Here is a 16,279-nt window from a genome sequence, read left to right as displayed (position 1 = left end):
ATAGAAATAGTTGACTGATAATTTAGTAACAGAATAAAAAGCCACTTGTCCAAAACACCCTTGAAGGTAAAGAAAGCCGGTCCCTGCAAACCAAGTGACTATTAACACTAGAGCTGTAATGCGAACCCAGGACCCCCACCTCAGGGCATCACCCCCATCATCTTCCTCTCAGTGAGCAGATCCTCTTTCTCTGGAAGGAGTGGCAAACTCGGGCGGCCTCTCGGGTGGCCTCCAGAATGGGTCACCACGGCTGCCCCTGTTTCCAGGCTGTTCAGGGACCAGCCTGTTCTGCTCTCAGCGCGAGGACCCCGGTCCTGAGAGTACATCCCAGCACAGGGTTACCCAGAGCTCACCTGGGCCCAGCACCCAGAGGACCATCTTGAGGAGCCTTCCCCCTGCCATGTGAGACTAGAAAAACTTAATCTAGGTTCCCACCCAGAGCATTCTCTCCAAAGACGGTCCCTTCCAGCTTCCCCTGCTTTTTGGAGAGAAAAGGTCTGGTCCCTGGCACGAACATCTCTTTTCCAGAGCTCTTTCCATTAGAGGCCATGCCAAGCCTATCCGCAGTCCCTTCCTGGGTCCCTCTGGACTGGCATGGAGCCCTGGAGGGGCCGGAGGGCATAACCTGAGCAGAGCGGCAGCAGACACTCCGCACGCCCCGGGCCATGGCACCCTGGGTGTGCAGGCTCGCCCACACTGCCTGCAGGCCAGGCCCAGGAGGGTCGGTTCCCAGCCAGTGATCAGGGAGCGTTGTGGGCTCTCTTCAAATGCTCATAGAGGCTTCTGGAAGACCACAGCTTCAGAGCCAAAGCAGGAAGCGGATCTGAAATGGAGGCATCTCTAACTGTGACTGCAGAGAGGGGCCGGTCGGGGGTGGGTGGCGGGCAGCTGCAGCAGAGGAAGCTTGCTCTTGGCTGTCTCTGCGCGCGGGGACTGAGGGAAGCAGCAGGACGCTGACGCTCCTGTTCTTCCAGGGCCTTGTGTCTTCCTGGAAGGGTGGGCCTTCAGCCATCACTCAGGAACCTCCGGCACCTCCTCTAAGGCTCTCGGCTTCCTTTTCAGGCTGCCGTACCCTCCCTCCCCTCTTACCCTTGGGCTCTGGCTGGGCCCGGTGGTCCTCGGGACGCCCCCACCCACCTCCTGGCTGCGCCCAGGCCCGGGGAGCCCTTCCTGTCTGTCTCTGTCTGCCTGTCTGTGTCTCTGTCTCCGTGTCAGACATTGCGGCGGCAGCTTGGACTCCTGGGCGGGAGCAGAGGCGTCTCAGGGGGTCATGTGGGAAAGGCTGCCACGATGTCCCTGTGGAGGTGTGGGCGTCCCCTTTCCTCTTCTCAGATGGTTCCCAGACACCAGCAGGGTGGCTGTGCCACGTACAGGCCCTTGTGCCGGTCGCCGCAGGGGACAGCGATGACAGCTATGGGCAGGCGTCAGTCTGTCAGGCCCGCAGGGGCCAAAGGAGGGCGAGGGGTCAACACTGAAGGAGGCAGAGCCGTTGGCCAGTGCCCTCGGCAGGGGTCCCACCTCTTCCAGACATGCATCATTTTCCATCCGCTTGCCTTTCCTCCTTCATTCCAGGACTGGGGGTCTTTGGGTGGGGGCTGGGATGACCGTGAGAAGCTGTGGACTCGGCCTGGCAAGCTGAGGCTCTGCTCCTCGACAGAGAAGGGGTGTCTGAGCCGAGAAAAGATGCCTGCCGCCATGGGGTACACCTCCCTGCATTCACAGACGAGCCCCAGGGAGGGGAGGTCAGGGAGGGCACCGGGTGACACAGGGGCTGCTCAGTCAGCCTCGTCTACTGTCACCCACACCGCACGGCCTGTCCCGGCAGAGTGCCCTCAGACTCCCCGACTCCTCCCTGCAGCCTCCAGGAGCCACCAGCACCTTCTCCTGGGAGCCCCCAAGCCCAGACCAGAGGGTGAAGCCATTCGCCTCCTGTCCCCCATGACCAGCATGGCCTGTGGCAGAATCCCTGGCACCCAGTCTGGAGGGGTGGTCATGCGGGAGGAGGTGGGTTCCTGGCTCGGGAGGGAAGGGGGTCCCACAAGGTGAGCGTCAGCTCCTCCCAGCACCCCCAAGAGGTAGGTGTGACTTCAGAGTTGCCGCAGTGGGGAGCTCAGAAGGTTAAGAAGCCTGCCCAAGAGCACACAGCTAGCCAGCGCCGGGGCCCAAACTCAGAACCGAGGCTGGCAGGCTTCTGGGCCAGCCTGGGTCGATTCTGCCAGCGTGCGGCAAGCGAGACCCCTGGAGCCCCGGAACCTGCTTCTAGATGGGGTTAGCTGTACTAACCCACCTGCTTGGGGGGTCAACGGTGCTGGTCCGTGGGAGCCCTCCCGTGGCATCCCAGCTGCTGAGACAGTCAGTAATCCTGTCCAACAGCATCACGGCCCCAAGTTAGAGCAGAAACAAGAAGGAATCCTCCCCTGCCCGGGGCCGGGTGGCACTCGGGTTACAAGGTCTGGGAGGTTCCTTCCAACCCTTCGCTTCTGTGGTGAGGAGAGCATTGCCCCCGTGTGGTGACCGTGCACCTGTTGTGTGCTCGGTACCTACCTTGGTTGAAAAGAGACCTAAACCTTCCCAATGAAACATGCATGATGAATAGTGTCCTAGCCAGGATGGCAGTGTGCACAGTCCTCTGTGGTCTGGGGACAGTGGGCCAGTCCCAGAACCTCAGGAGACCACGGATATCTTGGGCCCCTGGAAGACCCCAGCTGCCTTCACTAGCCCTCGACATCCAACTCAGGGCTTACTCGCTCATGACAGGGAGGGCAGAGGCCCCCTGTTAGATAGGGACCTCTGGGGACCCTCTGGCTCCAATATGCCTCTTGAAATTATGACTCTGCTTTCCCTTTGGCCAGGAGTAAAGGATCCAGGTTTCTGTCTGGTTATAGGAGGAGACTCTGAGTGGGGAAGGGTGCAGTCACAGACTCGGAGTAAGGGAAGAAAGAGGAAAGAAGTCCCCTTCCATCCCCACTGCCCTTGACCTGCGTACCCTAGGGAATCCCGGGTTGGGGTTCCCATTGTCTTCTCAGCAAAACCCTACAGATTCCTTAACATTCTCGGAATGATTAAGAAGCACCGTTTGGCTCACCCACAGACTCTCTTCTGTTTCGCCTACCCACCCACCCATCCGTCCGTCCTCCTGTCTATCCATTTCTGCCATCTCCTAGTTTTTCTTCTTGACCATATAGCTTTCCATTTCTTCTCTCATTCTGTCTGTGCCTCCCGTTCTCACATCTGTCATCCCCAGTCCATCCTTCCATCCACCTGTCCAGTTTTTTTCCCTCCTGTCTGCCCCTCCTGCACATAACCCCTCACCCTTGCAAACCAACCAGCCACTCTCCCGCTCACCCCTGCCTCTCTCTCTTCTCCAGCTCTCCATCCTCCTACCTGTTTATGAGCCCATTTTCCAACTACCCTTCCATTTTTTTTTTTTATCTATCTATTCCCCGTCTGTCTCTCCATCTGCTCATCTAATCATTCAGTGTCCTGTCCGTCTGTCTGCATTCTTCCCCTTCTTCCTTCACCCCATTTTTTATCTTACCCACTAACCCGTCCATCTGTCCATCCATCCATCCGCCCACCGGTCTCTCTGCATCTGTTCAAGTGTCCATTCTGTTCTCTTCCAACCATCTATTTAAACTTGCCAATTAATAAGCTCAGTGGGACAGAGCACCTGACTCGGGGCACTGACCATTGTTATATGAACAATCACGGGGGAATGTAGCAATCGGCCAGCTACGGTGAGACCATCACCATTTAGAGGTGGCTGCTGAGCTCAGAGGAGCATCCTGAGGCTTCTGGCCTGCATCCTTCTGGGGCAGACTGGGGTGCTCTGCCTCCCCTTCCCCGATGCTCCTGCCCTCAGAAGTTTATGGTCTGTGATGTGCTGTGCACGCCTGGAGGAGAACAGAGGTATCACTACCTTTCCCCCGATCCCACAGAACTGCTGCCCCTGCCCACAGCTGCGGGGCTGGATGGACCGCTTAGGGCAGAGGCAGGGATGGAGTGAGCAGAAGCTTTGCCCAGCCCTCCCTGCCTTTGTCTGCATGGCACAGTGACCTGGGAGAAAGAGAGGCCCGGGCCATGACTTCTCTAAGGATGGCTTTGTGGCTCAAGGTCCCTGTCCAGCAGACTTTCCTATATCTTCTGCTCTTTCTCCATTTCTAACAGTAACTTTGTCCTGGTTCTTTTCCCAAACCCTGTGGGCTGCCCCACTCATGGCCTCAGTCAGAAGGGCATCCTTAGTACCCACCCAGCACATCGGTTTACAGGGCCCCTCCCGGCATCCCAGCATCTGAGAAGCCCAGAAATCCTGCTCCATGAGGGTCACTAGCTCCTGGGCCCAGAGTTAAACCCAAAGCAGGAAAAACCTATTCCACATGAGTTGTCTTTTTAATTTCTGTGTGTTTGTTAACGAGCATCTCACTTCCTCATTACGCCCACTTCCGTCTCCCAGCCCGCCCCCCTCCCTCCCTCCCTCCCCCAGCTCCTGAGCACGGTCCTGAACTAGGGCTGTGGGACACATCCCAGCCTGAGCACCCAGGCGCAGGGATGTCCTGGCCCCCCTGCCCAGCCCCTGTAGCCGGCGGGGCCCTGGCGGATCTTCGAAGCCACGGCCTTCCCGGCCGGGCACTGCATCAGCGAGCCCCCGGCCTTCGCTGTCCCCCTGCCCTGCGGCCAAGAGCCTGAGTCCATTCTCATTTCTTTCCAGGGAATCTGACTAAGCACATGAAGTCGAAGGCCCACAGCAAAAAGTGCCAAGAGACAGGGGTGCTTGAGGAGCTGGAAGCCGAAGAAGGTACCGGACTGCCAACTCCCTCCTCCCCCCTCTGCCCTCCTCACTGTCTCCCCTCCTTCCTCTGCCTGCTCCTCCCCTGTCCCCCTGCCCTCCTCTTCTTCTGTCCTCTCCCTGCTGTCTCCTCTCCCACTTTGGGGCCCTCCCTGACAGCCAGGGTTCCCACCTACCGGGAGATAAATGTCAAATTCAGAGGGACTGCCCCCTTTTCTCCATACGAGTCCACGTGCTATGTCACACTGAGCGTGCATCGTGGTCTAGCAAGGAGGCGGCGTGCCTGACGCCTCGCAGGTGCTCAGCCAACATGTGGTGTAAACACTAGCACATGAGTAATTGCAGTCAACATTGACTGAGCACCTACTCTGTGTCCGGCGGGTTGTAAACCCTTGCTGGGGATTATTTCATAAATCCTCACGGTGATGCAGGGGGTGGGGGTACCTATGCTTCACATCCATCCCCCACCTCCACACTCTGGGCCTGAGCCTGACACCTGGGTCTTTTAGAACTTGGGAAGCCATCGAGAGAGAGCCAAAGCTAGACCTAATAGCCCCTTTTCGCCTCCCCATCAAATCCCACAGCCCCAGACCCGCACCCTGGCCAAAGTCCTCCATCAGCAAGAGGCACCTACTTCTGGAAAAAAAAAAAAAAAAAAAAAAAACCAACAGAGGAGGGCGTGGGGGTCAAAGGCTCTGGGCAGCCACGTCATCCAGGGAGGAGGCCAGAAGGACTTTGGCAGGTGGACAGCAGTGTCTCCCCCTCCCCACCCTGGCAAAGGGAGTCAGGGAAGCCAGGGGCATTCCCCTGTATGCAGCAACCCTTTGACCAGATTCCCTAAAATCAGTATCAGGATTTAGAGTGTGACAAAGAGGGTGTGTGTGTGTGTGTTTGTGTGTGTGTGTGCGCGCATGCGCGTGTCTTTGTTTTTCCAATTTCAAGATCCATTTACAGTCTTTCAGAAAGGTAAAGCACATTTCCTTTTAGGCATACTACATCACCTTTACTGCACTAAACACGGTGAACTTGGGGCTGTTTCCACCAAAATGAGAAATGAGGGGGGCACCGTGCTTATCTAGAATGTACATTAGGCCGTTTACACCTGTTGTCTTACTGAGTCCTTATAGTGTGTGGTAGGAACTTGTGTGACCCCGTTTTCAGTTGAGGAAATTAAAGCTCAGATAGGTAGAGACAGCTACTCAAGGTCACACAAAAATGCTGGCTGTACACCAGCCCAGTGCCTGCTGGGCTGGACTTGGGGGAGCCACAGCCTGAGCACAGAGCCCGCCCACGGAGAGTCAAGAGGTTGCGACAGGCACGCACCGAGGGTCCACTGAGGGACCCAGGGCTGGCCCCTTCCCCTCTCCCAATCTCAGTTTCCCAATGAGGCAAAAAAGGATAACCATACCCACCTCGTTTGAGGATAAAATCAGCACATTTATTCTAGAAGTGATTACTGAACACCGGCTCTGTTCCAGGCCCTATTCAAGCTGTTGGAGATCCCACAGTGAATAAAACTGTATGCTTTATTCTGAAAGCTTACATTCTCGAAGGGAGCAGGGCAGCGAACAAATGCAGAATAGGACAGGGTCAATGAGTAGGAAGCACAGGTGCGCATGAGGGGCTGGGAGTTGTGGGAAGGGTTCGCTCTGGCAGGTGTGAGCAGAGAACGTGAGGGGAGTGGTCAGGAGGCGGGGCAGGGGTGGGGGTCTGGGGAAGGGCTCTCCCCCAAAAGGGACAGAAGGTACAGAGCTCCTGAGCACCTGAGCGGGGGTGGGGTGGGGGCGAAGGATGAACTTAGAGAACAGGACCATGAAGGTCAAGGGATGGGCTGGGCCGTGCAGTGGAGTTATGTCCCCCAACTCTCGGTGACTCTGTGTGCAGAGGACGGTCAAGACAGGGAGTGGCTGGAGGAAGCTGTCAGGCTGAGCACACATTGGCTTGGACTAGGTGGAGGTTGGGAGAAGTGGTAGGGTTCTGGAAACATTCCACAGGTGGAGCCAACAGGTTTTGCTACCATGAGGGGGGATGGTGGTGGCATGAGAGAAAAGGAGCCAAGAATGAATCCGAGGTTTATGGCTTAAGAAACTGGAAGGACGGAGTCTCCCCTTCCCGTGATGATGAGGAAGGTTCTGAGAGGAGCCTGTCTGCTAGACGCCAAGTGGCGCTTGGGAACACAGCCTAGGAACCACTGCTTCCCTGTGGCCAGGTTCCCCCCAACAAAGCCCCGCCCCTGACAGTGAGGAGGTTGGGCACCAGTGCCACCGTGTGGCCAGACTCCCTCGGCACCCAGACTCCCTCAGCACCCTCGCAGGTTTCATTCTGCATCTCCTCCTTGGTCCCCTGGCCTGAAGCGGGCTGGGCTTTGTGGATGGAGGCTTGCCGGTGATGCCAGCAGTGGACTGGCAGCTCCGTGAGGGGCACTGGGGATGGGCCCCCCAGGCAAGGGCATCTTACACAGTCCTGCAAGAGCCCAAATGCAGAGGGTCTGGAGAACCCCGTTCTAGACAGGGGACCCTTGACTTCCATCATTCCTGCCCTAGGTGCCTAGGGCAGGCCACTCTGGGCCTCCACTTCCTCATTCGTAAAGATATCCCTGCTGGATATCAGGCGACACTGGTCTTGACTCTCCCTCACAAGTAGAACTACCCTTCTGACCATCAACTGTGAGATGCTTGCAAGGCTGACCATCCGTTTGGCATTTTGGGGTACTTGAGGTATTTGCTAAGTTGTATTGGGTACTTAGTATGGGTCAGACCCTCATGATCCTCCTACCAGCTTCATCAGGTGACTTTTACTGCTCTTACCCCCATTTTACAGATGAGGAAACTGAACACGGAGAGAGTCAATTGCACACCACACAGCTAGGAAGGGTAAAGCTGGGATCCAAACCCAGACCATTTCCAGCGCATAAATATCATTTTATACTGGCAGAGTAATAATGCAAGGGTTGTAAACCTTAGTCCTGACTCAGCGAGTGCTCCCTGGCTAATCTTGGGGAGGAAGCCCTTGGCCCCTCTGGGCCTGGATTTCCCCATATGTAAATGAGGGGTGAGGCGAGGTGAACTGCTGGGTCTGAAATCAGGTCTGAGGCAGGGCCTGGGGCACTGCAACTCTGTGTTTTGCATACCACCCCACCACCACCACCACATCCCTCCTGCCTTCCCCTTTGCTCCTGGTGGTCAGGAGACCCTGCCCTTGGTCCTTTGACCTGCCCTTCATCTACCAACCCCAGTTCCACCCCATGGTTTTTGACCCACCAGCATCCACTTCAGTCTTCTTACCACTGCATGCTGAGCTATTCAGAAGCAGGAACACCAGGCTTTCCAGCCCCAGGGCTGCTGGGGTGTGGTGGAGTTTGGAAGCCCGGCCATGGTCAAGTCTGCTTGTATGTCCAGCTCTCTTGGTTGGTGGTGGAATGGATGCTGACGATGAACCCGGAGAGGGGCTGGCATGACCCAAACCCTCAGGAGCCTGACAGGTGGGCCAGATGTCAGCAGAGCTCTCCCCAGAGTCCTGACTGGTCCCCATCTCAGGGATGCCCACCCTTGACTGGTGTCATGTTAGAAGTGACCTGGCTGGTTGGGGCTGCCCCACCAGCAGCCAGACCTGAAAGTATTCCAGAAGTCCGTTCCCTCCTCACTGGGAGCAGCCGGAGTTCTCCAAGGACAACACGTCCTCTGGACAAGAGCGACTGGGAGGGGACCCTGCTGTGCTGTCTGAGGCCAGCTTAGCCACCCCTCCCCCTCCCAGAGGCCAGGACCTGCCACCTGCCCGATGCTACTGGGCCAGCCAGCAGCAGCCTGGCCCGTGTGGCAGGTGTGTGTTTAGATTGACCGTGGCTGGTGCTGCTGGACCAGCCAGCCTGGCTGCCGGGTCCCAGAATACTAGATTTCTTCATGAACGTATTGAGTGGCCATAATTATCTGAGCCATTTCTCTGTGCCCCGTGTGGTTATTCCTCTTGGCCAAGCCTGTGAAGGAGGTGAGAGTATCACATTCGTTTGACAAAAGGGGACATGACAGTACAGCAAGGTGACTGCACGGGCTCAGAGGGGATCCCGTCCGAAATCCTAGTGAAGAGACAAACCAACAGAAAGGTTTGTCTCGTTTGCTATGGTTCAGTCCCAGCCCTGGGACTTCTCTTACTTGAGCAAGCTTCTTAATCTTACCTTGGTGTTCCCTCATCTGTAACATGAAGGTAAGACCAGTGGGACCTCTCGGAGCATTTGAGAATTAGATGAATTAACACACATGAAGGTCTTAGAAGGAACCTGGCCCAGGGTAGTTACAAAGTAACTGTTGTTCGCTGGGATTCTTTACATAGTGTTCCCATAGGTGTTGCGGCCCCCATTCTCTCCCCAAGCTTGGACCATGGCCACAGCTATCAGGCCCGGTTTGCAGACAAGGACAGGGGCCTAGAGGGCGGCGGCACGTGGGGCCAGCTGTGACCCCGAGGCCTCCTGTGTCTACCCCTCAGGAACCAGTGATGACCCGTTCCAGGACTCAGAAGGGCGAGAGGGCTCAGAGGCCGTGGCGGAGCACCAGTTTTCAGACCTGGAGGACTCAGACTCGGACTCAGACCTGGACGAAGACGAGGATGAGGACGAAGAGGAGAGCCAGGACGAGCCATCGGGACCGGCCTCGGAGGCACCTCCGCCTGGCCCACTGGCCCCGCTGCCGGCAGACTCCTCTCCTGGTCCGGGCCCTCAGCACCCCGATGCCACCTCGGGCAGCCAGGCCACGCGGGGCAGCTCTGGGTCGGAAGCGGAGCTCTTGGCAGCCGGCAGTGGCTCCACGTCCTGCCTCAGCACCCCGTGCCTCCCCCGGCTGGGACCGGCCCCTCCAGGCCCAGTGGAGAAGGACACAGGTTCAGCCCTGAGCTCCAAGACTGTGTCCCCAAGAAGGCCATGGTCCCCAAGCAAAGACGCAGGCAGCCGTCCACCACTGACCCACAAACACTCACTAACCAAAAGCGACTCGTCTCCCCAGCGACACTCACCGGCCCGAGAGCCACAGGCCTCCACCCCAAGCCCGCCTGGCCCCCAGACGGGCCCTCTCCCTTGTGGGTCTCCAAGACTCGAGCAATCTCCTCATACCCCCCGCCCCCTGGGAAGGGAACTGTCCTCTCGAGCGCATCCGCCCCCCGAACACAAGGGGGCCCCGGACCCGGGCCCCCCCAGACACTCACCCACCAGGAGAAGGTCCCCAGGCCAGGCCGAGTCACCGCCATGGTCGGCACTGCCAGGGAAGTGGGCCTTGGCTGGGCCGGGCAGCCCCTCAGGAGGCGAACGCGGCCCAGGCTCGGGGCTGGCCCCGCGGGCTCTCTACCCGCCCGTGCCTCTACCTCACAAGCCTCTTGGCAGAAGCCCCGAGACCTACGCCTCCACGTGGGTGAGTTCCTGCCCCCGAGTGACTGGGCTGCTCATCCCTGATGGGTAGGGGGGATGGGTGGGGGGGCACAGTGCACTCCTCCTTGAGGCATCAGACCTGCAGCTACACAGCCTGGCCAGCTGGGTGATTGCTAACAGAGCAGAAGTTTGTGCGGTGCCTCCTATGAGAGGCACCCCACGGGGGCCCCCAGAGCCAGCCAGTGTAGCCTTGGAAGCAGCAGAGCGTGGACACTGGGGCTGGTCTTGAATGCAGGCAGAAAGGCTTGTGCCACTCCCCTCACAGCCCCCCAACCCCACCTCCCCACCAGCCCTGTCACCAGCGGCCTCAGGGACACCACAACCAATGCCATCCTTGCCGGACCATCACTGTCCATCAGCACCCTCCCTGTCCCCGCCCCCAGCGCCATCTCCACCATTACTAAGTTAATAAGCGCCGGCCACCACCAGGTCAGCTCCGTCCACATTCCCACGTCGGCAGCCCAGCACCCTCCCGTCACCACCAACTCCATCCCTGTCAGCTTACCTTTTCCTCCCAGGGCCTCTTCTGGCGCCCTCTTGTCATAACCCAATGCCACCCTCCTCTACCAGCAGCATTGACACCATTGCTCAGAGGCTTAGTATCCTGGAGGAGCACGGGCTGGGAATCCTTCCTCTTGGCGTCACATTATTATTGCTGATGGTGGGAGAGTGTAAAGAACCTGGAGTGGGAGCTCATTTCCAAGGGTAGAGTTGGGTCAAGACCACGCCAGGAACAGGAGAGACAGCAGGATGGAGCCAGAGGGTCAGGTGTGCTGGCCTGAGGCATGAAGACCGTGGGGACCCGTGTGCTCACGATCACCGCAGGGCTGGGGACAGGGTAGCACCATGGGCGGGGGGTTGGAGCTCAGCTCCTGCCCTAGCTCAGCCAAGACTTGTCTGTCATCTTGGGCGAGCCCCCCGCCCCTCATCTTTAGGCGGCGGGGGTCTCCATGTGCCAGCACCTAGCCCTTGCCTTACCCTGTCTTCTTTTCTGACCCCAGCAGAAGACCGCATCCCGGAGTCCCTCCTGCTCACCAGGCCCTGCTCATCTTCCCTCTTCCCGACCCTTCTCAGTCCCCCATGACTTCCATGGCCACACCCCTGCCCGGACAGAGGAGAACATCTTCAGCCATCTCCCTCTGCACTCCCAGCACTTGACCCGTGCCCCATGCCCCCTGATTCCCATCGGCGGGATCCAGATGGTGCAGGCCTGGCCGGGGGCCCACCCCACCCTGCTGCCGGGGCCCACCGCTGCCTGGGTCAGTGGCTTCTCAGGAGGTGGCAGTGACCTGACAGGGGCCCGGGAGGCCCAGGAGCGAGGCCGCTGGAGTCCCACCGAGAGCTCGTCAGCCTCCGTGTCCCCTGTGGCTAAGGTATCCAAATTCACACTCTCATCGGAGCTGGAGGGCAGGGACTACCCCAAGGAGAGGGAGAGGACGAGTGGGGGCCTGGGCAGACCTCCTGACTGGGAGCCCCGAGTGGCTGAGGTGCCCGCAGAGCCCGTACCCACCCACAGCCCCGACACCCCGCCCGAGGCCTCGCCCCGGCTATCCCAAGGCCGCAGGCCAGAGTCCTGGAGCCCCCGCTTGGAGTCACCACGCACGTTGGCCAACCCCGTGGCCTCCACCGCCTCGCCCCTGGACCGCAGCAGTTCCGTGGGCTGCCTGGCAGAGGCCTCCACTCGCTTCCCAGCCCGGAGGAGGAACCTCTCTGGGGAACCCAGGACCAGTCAGGGCTCCCCCAAGCCCTCAGGAAGTGGGGGGCCTGAGGCACTTCCACACCAGCCCAAGGACAGGGGCCCCCCAAGCACTTAGCCTCTCTCCGACTGCTTCAGCATCTGGCTTCCGGTGTTCAGCAACAGACATTTCCAGCCAACTTCCTCGAATCATCTTGCTCTCACGGGCTCCTTCTCCCACCTGTCCGTCTGTCCAAACAGCTTCTGCTCAGCACCCAACTGTTCAATCTTCCCGCGTATGCAGTTTCCTGTGCCTTTTTCTGTACCTTTTGTTGCTTGAAAAGAAACAAACAAAACACACGCGTACACACACACACACAACAACAAACAAACAAACAAAACCCACGAGGAGTTTGAGGCTGTGAATATTCTGTGCTTTTTTTGAGCAAGGGTGTAGGTGTGGCCTCAGCCTGGGCCACTGTGGTCTGCAGCCACCCCCCCAGGGCTGGCAAGAGGTGGCCACGTGCTGAGGGAGAGGGGGATGCACTGAAGGAGAAAGGAAAAAAAAGAACAAAAAACCTTTAAAAATATATAATTAAATGTAAAAGCAAGCATCCTATGTACAGATGTTCATGGTTCCTATTTATTCCCACTTCATTCCACCCCAGCTAGTGGCCACCCTCACTGCCAGCAGAAGGTCAGTGGCCCAAGGCAGGGGGACCCCACTCAGCCTCTCAGAAAACTCCAGTTTTCTTTTTCCCGAGGAAAAGAAAATGTTACCTTTCTTAGGATTTCAACACAGATGAGAGGAGCAGACAGAAGGTAGGAGCTTGCTGGTTCCCCCAGGGCTCCCTGATACCCAGGTGTCCTGAACTGTGTACCCATCCTGGCACCCTTACAAATTCCCCTGGCCCCCCACCCTCAAACCTTCCCCTCTATCCCCACCCCTAGCTCCTAAGCTGCAAAAAGAGCCCTGACTATTCATGTCCTGGTTCCTGAGGACCCAAATGGGGCCTTGCTTCGGGCCCCCAGCTACAGACTGCCTCCCTTGTTCTCGAAACTACCCACAAGGCCAAAGTGACAGGGCCCAGACCCTAGGGGTCAAGATCCAAGGTGTATTGCCTTGCATTACCGAGGCCAGGGCTTGGGTTTCCTTGCATGTTTGGTCCCTAGGGCTCAAAGGGCCCTATTTCTTCCATGGCTGAGCTTTTCTAGTGCTCAGAACTGGAAGTGTAAGTGTATAGGGACCCGTTTCTGGATCTCTTTTCAAAAGCAGGACTGGGTTCCTCCCCTCATCCCCACCCCACACACTGTCAAGCCTCCACTACCCCCCAGGAAGCACCCAAAACCATGACTGCTGGGAACTGCCCAGGCCTGTTTGTTGGTTTAAATCTCTTTGAAAAGTTACACACACACACACACACACACACAAACACACACACACACTCACACAGGATGGTATTTGGTACCTCTCCCAGCCTCCTCAGATTCTCTTGACCTAGAAGAATTGTCCTAAATCAACTGAATTCTTCTCCAAAGCAATCAGGACTAGGCAGCCGTCTCCTCCCTCAGCCTTGTCTCCTCCCTCAAGAAACTGCCCTGTATTTCCTGGGGCAAAAACCTGCTTTGTAAGAGAAATAATAAGACCAGAAATGAAAATCCCAAGTTGAAATAGAGAACTCATGTTTACCCTGCCCTGGGAGAGGCGGGTTCTCTCACAACCTTCCAGAATTTCTTTTCTTTCATTTCTACAGAGAGGGAGAAACCACAGGGACGATGGCCCCGGCCCACTTGGGCTAGGTGCTGAAGCTGCCTTACAGAGCAGCCAAGTCCCTGGCCAGTCCCCAGGCCTCAGTCAGGCTGTGCGAACCCTGTGCCTGGGGCCTCCTGAGCGACTGAAGTTGTACAGACAGGATACAGGTTGAGGCTCTAATTCCCTTCTCTGCCAGTTCAGGGCCTTTCCCTGCCTGGCCTCTGCTGAGTAGACAGGCCAGCCCCAAGTTCCGTTAAGACAGAAACCAGACAATGGGGAAGGGCCTCCCTGGGGGTCTGCTGGGCTCTGAGGCGCGGGTGGGTGAGGTCAGCTGTCCGTGCTCAGCTGCCTGCCCCAGAGTCCGGGGCTCCTGCCACCCTGGGAGAAGACCAGCAAGCCCAGCCTTGACTCTACTGGCCCTGTATTGGCCTCACAGGAAATGGGAAGGTGCCCGGCCCTGGTTACAGCCCAGGCTTCCCTGACTTTCCCACACCCTCACCTCTCAGCCCTACCAGTGGACACTTCTAGCCTTGGGGCCTGGGAGCTAGATAAAGGGCATCACTTCAGCCCAGGTTTGAAACCTTTCTGGGCAAGATCTTCTAGCCCAGACCTACAAAGTAGTAGATGGGGGGTTTTGCTAGCCGAGCCCCTGACCTTGGGGGTAGTCAGGCCTCTCCCCCCAGGCACACACCCCTGCTCTCCTGGACATCATTCCCCTGTTCTGGGATAGCCCGCCAACTGAGATTTCCTCCCTGGGAGACCCAGTCATGGGCAATGTGGCCAAGTCCTCGCAGCCACTCAGGCCCACAGGCATAAGCAGAGGGGACAGGGACCGGGAGTCACCAGAGATCCATTTCTCAATGACGGAGACACAATGCACAAACAGAATCTGGCTGAAGGGCTGTTGCCCCACACCGATCCTCAGAGGGATGGCATCAGTGCACCAGCCTGGGACAGATGTCGCTGGGCAAGGGCTAACCCCTCCTATCACCCTCTGCCCGTGCTCCTCCAAGCACAGAGGCCCCAGCGCACACACACACACACCTCCATAGTTCGGAAAAGGATGCTCACTCCATGCCCTCCCCGAGGGTACCCTGTCCCACTCCCAACCCCTCCTACATTTGCAGTTTTCATGTCATGCCCCTGTTCCTGTTAAGCAGGGGCAGCACCAAGAGTAGTGCTGATTAGCTGCCACAGACACCTGTTGGTGCTCTGTGGAAGCGTGTTGGCTGCTCCTTGGCTCTTGGCCAAGTGGCTGGAACCAAGCTGCCGAGGTCTCCCAGCCAGCCCTCACCCTCTGTTAGAAATTCCAAGACACTCAGCCCCCAGGCCTACCCTCCAGGATGCCCCCCACCCTCAGCAAGCTCAGGGCCATTCTGGGTATCCTCCGAGGCACCACGCCCAGGACCCTCCCCCCCCCACCCCCGGCTCCCCTGCCCTTGGTTTGCATTCTGGCCCAGCCGCAGAGCTCCTCCAGGACGCTGAGAGCAGCAAACTGGCTACTCCCCCTTTTCCATCACCTCCAGCTTCCAGGCCCAGAAGTCCCTCTGCCTCCCTCTGGGGGGAAAAAGTCTGAAAGAATTACCTTCCAGATCCCTGGCGCCCCATTCCATTCTCCACCCTGCCCTTCTGAATAGGAACCAGCAATATATCTGAGCTGAACTGCTCTCCAGTCCTTTCTCCAGGAAAAAATCCTCCTTAAAGCAAAAGCCCTGCCTCAGAGACAGATCTGCAGCCCTGAGCAGGGAGAGAAAGTTCCCAAAGGCCAGTCCCGCAAATTCTGCTTCTGTGGTGTGGCTCCGGTCTGCTTTCCATTAGAAAACCGCTTCGGCACTTATGATCACTTTACTAAACCTAGCGTTTAAAAAGAAGAAGAAGAAGAAGAAGAAGAAGAAAAGAAACCGAAAAAGGAAATGTGTAGGCAAATGTAAGATACATGTGCTCTGTAAGATAAATATTTGCCTTTTTTTTTTTCTAAAAGGTGTATGTATTCTGTATGTGAATTGTCTGTAGAGAGTTTCTATGTTCTTAAATGGCAATACATTCCAAAAATTGTCTTGTAGATATGTACAGCAGCAACATGGGGATGGGGTAGTTTTGCCTGTAATTTTATTTAAACTCCAGTTTCTACACCTGCAACTTGCAATGTTGGTATGGTATCTATCAGTGCAAAAGAGAAAAAAAAAAAACTCAACAAAAAAACCCATGCAGGTCTAAAGCACAGAGTCTGATGTACAAAAGGAAAAAAATGCTCAGTATTGATGTGTGTGACCTTTGTTGTAAATTACATCTGTACTGTGAATGAGAGGTTTTTACAAGTATAATAATTGCCTTTATTACAGCTCCGGCTGAGTGTTCAGCCTGAGGATATTTTTTAAAAAAAAACACACACAGCACGTTGGAATAAATTTGAAAATCCCAACATAGCCCTGCTCGCCTGGCTCCTGGTTTCTCGTGAGGGTTGAAGAAGGTCAGAGTTGGAGGGACGCTTGCTGTCTTGAGCGCTGCTTTACAGGACAGCAATCAGGCCCCGAGGAGGAGGTGAGCAGGCCCCAGACACACAGCCTGGGCCTTGTGGGGCCCCTGGCTTCCAGGCCTGGCGAGCACTGGATACATCACCTTTGTGATCTGGGGGTCTGTGTTTTCTGGGGTTGC

The 16,279-nt window shown here is 57.1% G+C and overlaps 1 protein-coding gene across 6 annotated transcripts in view; it reads left to right on the top strand.

Moving 5' to 3' along the window:
• The window catches only part of HIVEP3 (HIVEP zinc finger 3), a 453,641-nt gene extending 437,591 nt beyond the window's left edge, over positions 1–16,050 (top strand). For 5 of the 6 annotated variants that reach the window (XM_013045173.2, XM_004740641.3, XM_013045184.2 and 2 more), the window contains 3 exons: positions 4,709–4,795; positions 9,266–10,179; positions 11,198–16,050. In XM_013045173.2, coding sequence (XP_012900627.1) covers positions 4,709–4,795; positions 9,266–10,179; positions 11,198–12,010 — 1,814 coding nt within the window. In that variant the 3' untranslated portion in view covers positions 12,011–16,050. The remainder of the gene's footprint in view (positions 1–4,708; positions 4,796–9,265; positions 10,180–11,197) is intronic. The other variant, XM_013045195.2, reaches the window with a different exon arrangement.
• The last annotated feature ends 229 nt before the right edge of the window (positions 16,051–16,279 follow it).

Source organism: Mustela putorius, unplaced genomic scaffold, assembly GCF_011764305.1.
Source record: "Mustela putorius furo isolate JIRA1106 unplaced genomic scaffold, ASM1176430v1.1 tig00003853_pilon_pilon_pilon, whole genome shotgun sequence".
Classification (NCBI taxonomy): Eukaryota; Metazoa; Chordata; class Mammalia; order Carnivora; family Mustelidae; genus Mustela; species Mustela putorius.
This window is presented reverse-complemented; position numbering and strand designations above follow the sequence as displayed.